This window comes from Mesoplodon bidens (genome assembly GCF_964165515.1).
Source record: "Mesoplodon bidens genome assembly, chromosome: 17".
NCBI classification, from domain to species: domain Eukaryota; kingdom Metazoa; phylum Chordata; class Mammalia; order Artiodactyla; family Ziphiidae; genus Mesoplodon; species Mesoplodon bidens.
The window spans coordinates 64,697,766-64,705,955 of NC_138174.1; the positions used below are offsets into that span (position 1 = coordinate 64,697,766).

At 43.0% G+C, this 8,190-nt stretch overlaps 1 protein-coding gene across 1 annotated transcript in view; it reads left to right on the forward strand.

The window, feature by feature from the left end:
- The window catches only part of HS6ST3 (heparan sulfate 6-O-sulfotransferase 3), a gene marked incomplete at both ends in the record, with an annotated part of 667,106 nt that extends 659,314 nt beyond the window's left edge, over nt 1-7,792 (forward strand). The window contains one exon of the mRNA XM_081215002.1: nt 7,084-7,792. Coding sequence (XP_081071128.1) covers nt 7,084-7,792 — 709 coding nt within the window. The remainder of the gene's footprint in view (nt 1-7,083) is intronic.
- Between the last annotated feature and the right edge of the window lie 398 nt (nt 7,793-8,190).

Here is an 8,190-nt window from a genome sequence, read left to right on the forward strand (position 1 = left end):
GGGACAATCACCACGAGAATTCCTAAAACAGTGGCTGATAAAATGTATCTATTTATTAATTCCATGAACATTGGACAACTGAACATCACGATGTACAAGGTGATGTATCATATGCTCTGGAGGCTGAAGGATGAGTAAGACATAAAGCCAGTTCAAGGGGTAAGATATTCACTGGTCCCGGAATGAAGATAAAAGCATGAGCGGCACGTGTTTCAGCAGGTGGGGATGAGGGAGGGGATCCCTTCTGCCGAGGACATCCAAGGAGGCTGATGGGAGGAGTTTCTAGCTGAACTGGTTTTTAGGAATGCTTCGAACTGTGGATTGTGGAGATATTAACTGTGTCACTTGATTTTACAAGAGGTAAGCTGGTGGTGGAAGGAATATACTTATTAACCCTCCCTGTGAACCTGGCATCTTGTAGGTTCCTTCAAATATGTTCTCACTAGACAGGCATGTCATAGCCTCATGGAAGTGAATATCTTTTAATCACCACAGGCACGGTGATTCCAGGGACTTCTACGCCTTGTTTCACTGTTTTACCACCATTTTGATGCGCATACCAGCACTGCCTCTTTTACATCACAGAATTGAAAGGGAAGGATTAGATAGAAGGAAGAAGGGAATACGGAGGAGGAAAAGGTAGTTTAGAGGAAGCGGACAGTGAGGAAGGGGAACAAACGGTGAAGGTTGGGTGTGTGATAGTTCTTCAGTTCTGATTCTTTCTCATCAGTACCCACGGTTCTGGGTTCTTCCCTGCTGGTCTCTCGCCACGGCTGTCCAATGTCTCTCCTGGTCTCTGCCTACTTTTATCCATCCTAAACTCTATTGCTCCGTGAATCTTCCTAAATCAACACTTTTCCTATTTTAGCAATTCACAGGTGCATGTAGAGCCCGTGACAGTTTGGCCTCAGCCTCCTGTTCTAGCTTATGTCCCTCTTTTCATTCATTCATTTATTGACCAAACATTCAGCGAAATGCACCACATGAACTTCCTGGTCTCATTAGGCCACTCCGCTCTCTGTAGCTTCTGAAATATTCTCTTAAATATTCTTTGTCTACTGCTTACCTCCATGACTTGCTAATCCATGCCTCTTTTTCTAATCTACCACTTTTACACCTACAATACTTGAGTACGTTCTATTTTGTTTCTATTCTCCACATTTCCTAGAGCAGCTCCTTACATACAAGAAACCCTCAATAAGCATGTGTTAATTAAATGACTTGCTAATTAGAGAAATGAGCAATTACATAATAAACTGCTTGGTGAAATACAGGTTCTTGAAGCAGAGGGGAAGAAAACGACTAAGTTTAACATTAAAAAAACTCATTTCTATTAATTATCTGGTGTATGAAATATTCTGCTTTTTATCCAAAGTCTGTATTGACTGTCTCTCTCTCTCTCTATCTTTCTCTCTCTCTCTGCCTATCAACCATCACAATCGAATGATGGATGTATTAGAAGATTATATGTATTTTGATTCTTTTCACACATTTTGAACATTCAAAAATAATGTCAGATTCGTTTTTAGGGGAGAAAAGAAGGGTCTATTTATCAAAGGCAATCTTAACCTTGGTCATTAAAATACACTTATCTCGTATGAAGGTCATTTCTTTTCCACGGCATCGTTTATTGAATGCCTGCAGAGAGCAGGATGTGTGGAGGTGCCACGGGACACCAGGCCTAAGGTCCAGTGGTCAAAGAGGAACTTAAAGGGTAGATGTGACCAGGACTTTCATACGCACGTTAAAAGCGCAGTAAGTGATGCAGTAAATCCTCGAGGGCAGAAAGGTCAGAGGAGATGGAGATGAGGCTTGAGCTGGGCCAGGAAAGACGAGCAGGATGCAAGTGAGTGAAGGAAAAGGCAAAGACTGAGGGAAGGCAGTCATGTCCTTGTGCTGTGTTTAGGATTTTTTAATAGGATTACCTTACTGCAGAGCCAGAGACTGAAAAGTGTGTGTTCCGTGTATCTGTGCTTTCGTAAGCCATGATGGTCCCTATGATAATCATCAGTTCAAATAATCATTGAACTAACTGAGAGGTGCCCCGTCCGTCCCCTAATGCCCCTGAGTACACCAGGCTTTGCCATCATTACCCTGAGGCCACAAGAGTAACAATTCTCAAGAGCTGTCACTGTTTTTCAGACGTTCGTAAATGAATTCGCCCAAACTCTCAACGAAGCAGGTGGCACATGGAAGATGTGTTGGCAGCACGCTGTCCCTGAGACAGAAAAAGTCGTGTCCCCTTTGGGGTCGTTCAGGTCCAGGCACAACAGTCCCTTACCTTGGTGGTTAGCATTTCTCCCACTGTACCAAAATCCCTGGATGCCTGAGATCTCCTGGAGGACAATGTCTTAGTGACCTCGGGGTCCCCACTGCCTAGCCCCAGGGTGTGGCAAATACCAGGGGCTCAATGAATGTTTGGAGAATTACCAGGTGAGTGAATGGATGGATGAAAGGAGGAAATAATCGTTTGCTTAATTAATGTTTCCAAAATCTGGGGAAAGTTCAACTGCCAGGACAAGTGTTGGAACAGATGAGACTTTGCCTCAGCTTAGGAGGTTGAGTTAAAAGGGGCCGGTGTCGATGAGAGCCTCTGCATGTGGCCACATGGCCTTTGCTTGGGAGCTGCTTGTCCTTCTTCTCTGGTCTCTGTTTTACCCCGCATTGTGCTGTTGAACAATTAACGTTTGAAAAGGAAAGTTGCAGATTTCAGAGTATTTTTAAGAATTTTCCTTAGATTGGGATAGATTGGGAGTTTGGGATTGACATGTACACACTGCTGTGTTCAAAACAGATCATCAACAAGGACTGTATAGCACAGGGAACTCTGTTCAGTATTCTGTAATTACGTAAATGGGAAAAGAATTGGACAAAGAATAGACACATGTATACGTATAACGGGATCACCTTGCCGTATACCTGAAACTAACACAACACTGTTAATCAACTATAACCCAATGTAAAATAAAAATTTTTTTTAATAAAATATTTTGTAGTTTCTAAAAAAAAAAAAAGAAAAAGAATTTTCCTTAGAAACTAAATTGGGAGTTATGGGAGCAGAAGAAAATGAGTTTCCGTTGTTTGGGAGCAGGGAAGAGAGTCACGAAACTGGAGTGAAGCTTGTACACAATGAAGGTGGGGCGTGTGGCCTGGAGGTAGACATCGTTTCATCAATGACTTTTGCAGTTTTCTGTCTGATAGGAGAGGAGCAAATGAAAGTAGAGAAAAAAATAGAGATGAGAAAAAATGCTTTTAATGAATCAAATTGTGTTGTCTTCAATAATTAGGTGTTCTTCAACCCTCTTTTTACTATTATTCTAGCTTTCTATTTTGACTGTTTTGCAAGATTGAGACAAACAAATAAAACATACATGAGAATATGTCTCACTAAAGCAACACCCAAATGCTATTAGGCACTTGGTTCCAGAACCATGGGATGGGACAACTTTGTACTTCATCAATATGAATGTTGCCCTAGTCCATTTTTGTGTCTTAATGTCAGAGTTAGTTTTCGTTACAGAACGTTTCGTTCTGACCTATTTGGCTAGTAGAACTTGCAGACATTTGGGGCTTATTTTACTCATGTAAACAGCACTCTACAACTTAGCTAGTCTTTGTTAAATGCGGTGTTCCATTGAATAAAGTTAAATTTGAAACCAAGATCATTTTAAAGTGTAAGCTAGTTTCAGTTAGCTTTGAGACCATGTGTATTCCAACGCAAAGAAAGCACAGGGAACTCTATGGCCTATTAATTTTCCCAAGTGAGACCAAAGCCTCTCAGTTTCCAGCAGCAAGTTCCAGTTAACCCTTTATATCACAAACTGTTGTAATTCCCAGCCCTAAAATCCTCCAGCTCTTATGATTATTTTAAAAATCTGGACTGTGTCTAAATTTGAGACACACAAATGGGGTTGAGTCTTATCAATCGATAGTCATCATCTTTTTTGTTTAAATTCTCTTTTGTGTTTTCCATTTTGTCCAATTAACAAGGGAACTTACAGATTTCCCATCTGTGATCTTATCTGAGCATTCAAAAATCTGTCTGATTTAAATTATTCTGTCCTGATGTGTTTGTCATCCTTAACCCACCTAAGTTATGTTATAGCCATCATCATCATCATCACTGTGTTTATATATTTATTATGTAATTGTTTTGTGAAATAAAAATCGGTCTCTGCCTGTAGAATTGAAATGTGAACAAGTTTCAACATAGGACCAAAGCAGGATTAATAATGACATGTCATATAATATTCAACCATGGTAATATCCATTCTGAGAAAAACTTTATTGTCAACATTTCCTTACGGAACCCAGAAATATGTCAGTCATTTTCTGCTTTCCCTACTGACCTTTTGGGAAATTTTCTTTCACTGATGGAATTGTCATTCTGTCACAGGGAAAGACAACAGAGTAATGTAAAATGATGCCTGGCAAAAGCAAGGGCTCAGGCTGGCCTTTCTGTGGCGGTTTCAGTACATTCCTCCTCTTGATTTAAAGGGAAGCAAGTGCTTAAGATTTTGAATTTTCTTTAGCACATTTCAAAACTGGCTAGACATTCAAAATAACTCAGTACAGTAAATGTATTGTTTTAAATATTATAGTTCATCAATTCCTTTTTTAAAGCCGCATGAAAAAGAGTGTACCCTTAAATACCTTTTTTTTTTGCCATTGCTTTTACTAGCTATACATTTTTTCTTAGTTCCAGTTCAGGCTGTCAAGGGAAAACTGGTCTTCTTTTCAGAGCTTTTCAGGATCGTTTTTGTCTGCCCAGGGCACCCTGAGTGTCACTCCTGGTGATAAAGATGGGGTGGGCAGCCCATTCCATTAGCAGCTGCTCAAATGATGAGAAAGATTTTCCTTACTTGGAATCAATGTTTGCTTTCATCTAATGCCTACTGTTGTGTCTTTTTTTTTTTAAACATCTTTATTGGAGTATAATTGCTTTACATTGTTGTGTTAGTTTCTGCTGTATAACAAAGTGAATCAGCTATACGTACACATATATCCCCATATCCCCTCCCACTTGCATCTCCCTCCCACCCTCCCTATCCCACCCCTCTAGGTGGTCACAAAGCACCGAGCTGATCTCCCTGTGCTATGCGGCTGCTTCCCGCTAGCTATCTGTTTTACGTTTGGTAGTGTATATATGTCCATGCCACTCTCTCACTTCGTCCCAGCTTACCCTTCCCCCTCCCCGTGTCCTCAAGTCCATTCTCTATGTCTGCATCTTTATTCCTGTCCTGCCCCTAGGTTCTTCAGACCTTTTTTTTTTTTTTTTTAGATTCCATATATATGTGTTAGCATAATGAGGTATCACCTCACACCAGTCAGAATGGCCATCATCAAAAAATCTACAAACAACAAATGCTGGAGAGGGTGTGGAGAAAAGGGAACCTTCCTGCACTGTTGGTGGGAATGTAAATTGACACAGCCACTACGGAGAACAGTATGGAGGTTCCTTAAAAATCTAAAAATAGAACTACCATATGGCCCAGCAATCCCACTACTGGGCATATACCCTGAGAAAACTATAATTCGAAAAGAGTCATGTACCACAGTGTTCATTGAAGCTCTATTTACAATAGCCAGGACATGGAAGCAACCTAAGTGTCCATCGACAGATGAATGGATAAAGAAGATGTGGCACATATATACAATGGAATATCACTCAGCCATAGAAAGAAACGAAATTGAGTTATTTGTAGTGAGGTGGATGGACCTAGAGTCTGTCATACAGAGTGAAGTAAGTCAGAAAGAGAAAAACAAATACCATATGCTAACACATATATACTGCTGTGTCTTTTTTTTTATTTTATTAGTTTCTGCTTTATAACAAAGTGAATCAGTCATACATATACATCTGTTCCCACATCCCTTCCCTCATGCATCTCCCTCCCTCCCACCCTCCCCATCCCACCCCTCCAGGCGGTCACAAAGCACCGAGCTGATCTCCCTGTGCTCTGCGACTGCTGTGTCTTTATCTGTCGACTTTTCCTAATCTCTTCTGACCTCTTCACACCTCTCTTGCCCTTTTGAGCCAGTGGTGCCCTGATCTTTACCTGATCATTCTGAAGCTCGCCATTTATAAAATGTATCTCTTCTCAATGTTCCAATAGATTCCATTAGATGAGATGAGACCTGTGATTATAATAACCACAACACCTGACAATTAATAGGCATTCAATAAATATTAGTTACATTTTTGTTTTTAAAATATCAGTATGGTGCCCAGGAAAGCACAGAAGCTTTAAAATCAAATAGGCCTAAATTTTATTGCATCAAGTATTAATTTGCTCTGGGATCTTGGGCTGTATTTTTCACCTTTCCCAGTCTCTGTGTTCTCAGCTTTTTTAAAAAAAAAGTCGTGATAAAACCCATTTTACAAAGTTATGTTGAAGGTTATCTGTGCCAGTATCCATAAAGTACCTAGCCCAGTTTCTAGCACACAGTAAGTGCTCAGTAAATATTAGTCTCCAAACACAACACATCCTTCCCCTACCCCACCCACCTCTTAACCCAGACCACCCCTGTGAACAGGAAAGATTAAGGAGACCTGGCTTCCAGCTTTGCTCTATCTAGTCACATGACTTTGGGTAAATCACTCTAACCCCCTTGCACTGTTTCCCTATCAAATAGTCCCCCGTGTCTACTACAAAAGTTCCTTTTAAGGATCAAATAAAATATCAGATGGGTGATAACGTTTGATAAACATGGCGTGCTCTCTTAATGTAAGGTTTTGTTATTGCTGGTAGTGATTGAACAGTGAATGATTGCTGAATGAATTATTATTATTTTTTTAATGAATTATTGCTGATCGATTCCCCCAACCCCTCCCCTCCCCACCCTGGAGCAGAAAGAAAAAACCCAGCAAATAGTACTGAAAGCCGATTCATGCGTGTTTGTATTATAGAAACACGCACATAGGGGAACATGGCCCAACAGGTGCAAATCCAGGCAGATATTCTCACTTGACCATCTGGCAGAAAAACCCATTGAGTCAATGCTGATACAGACGCTGCAGAGGCGCGGGGTCCCAGGGTTATAGTTACGGCGGACTGACGCTCTTCGTCTAATCTCTTCCAGGAATTTCTATTACATCACCATGTTGCGGGATCCGGTGTCCCGGTACCTGAGCGAGTGGAAACACGTGCAGAGAGGGGCCACGTGGAAAACCTCCCTCCACGTGTGTGATGGGAGGAGCCCCACCCCCGATGAGCTGCCTACCTGCTACCCCGGGGACGACTGGTCTGGGGTCAGCCTACGGGAGTTCATGGATTGCACCTACAACCTGGCTAACAACCGCCAGGTGCGCATGCTGGCTGACCTCAGCCTGGTGGGCTGCTACAACTTGACTTTCATGAACGAGAGCGAGAGGAACGCCATCCTGCTGCAGAGCGCCAAGAGCAACCTGAAGAACATGGCTTTCTTCGGGCTCACGGAGTTCCAGCGGAAGACGCAATTTCTCTTTGAGAGGACATTCAACCTCAAGTTCATCTCCCCCTTCACGCAGTTCAACGTCACGCGGGCTTCCAACGTGGACATCAACGAGGGCGCCCGCCAGCGCATCGAGGAGCTCAACTTCTTGGACGTGCAGCTGTACGCGTACGCGAAGGATCTCTTCCAGCAGCGCTACCACCGTACCAAGCAGCTGGAGCGCCAGAGGGACCGGCCCAAGAGGCGCGGGGAGCGGAGGCTGCAGCGGGAGCACAGGGGCCGCCGGTGGCCCAGACAGGACGGGAACCCAGAGGGGGCAGTCACGGAGGACTACAACAGCCAGGTGGTGAGATGGTGACCCCCTGCCCTCCCCTCCCCTCCACGGGAGGGGGAGGATGAGCGGGGGCACTGCCGTACCTTGGAGAATGTGGGACCACGCTGAGGACGTCTGGCTGGCTGTAGGTGGCTTGACTGGGGCCCCTGCTTCCTCTTTGTCTTCACCTTTATCCAGCTGGAGATGATCCGTCTTCTTCTTTTTCTCCTGACATTTTTCAGTCTGTGATATTAAGTAGGGTAGGAACGCATCCAATAATAGACCACTTTATAAGGTCAAGGGGAGAAGCACCAAAAAAGAAGGAGTCCTTGGGATCTTTTTTTTTGCGGCGGCGTAGGTTATAGTTTGGGCAACTGGAATCCACCAAGGCACATGTGAAAAGCCAAACTATGGCTTGGAGGTTCTGCTGAAACTGATCTGTT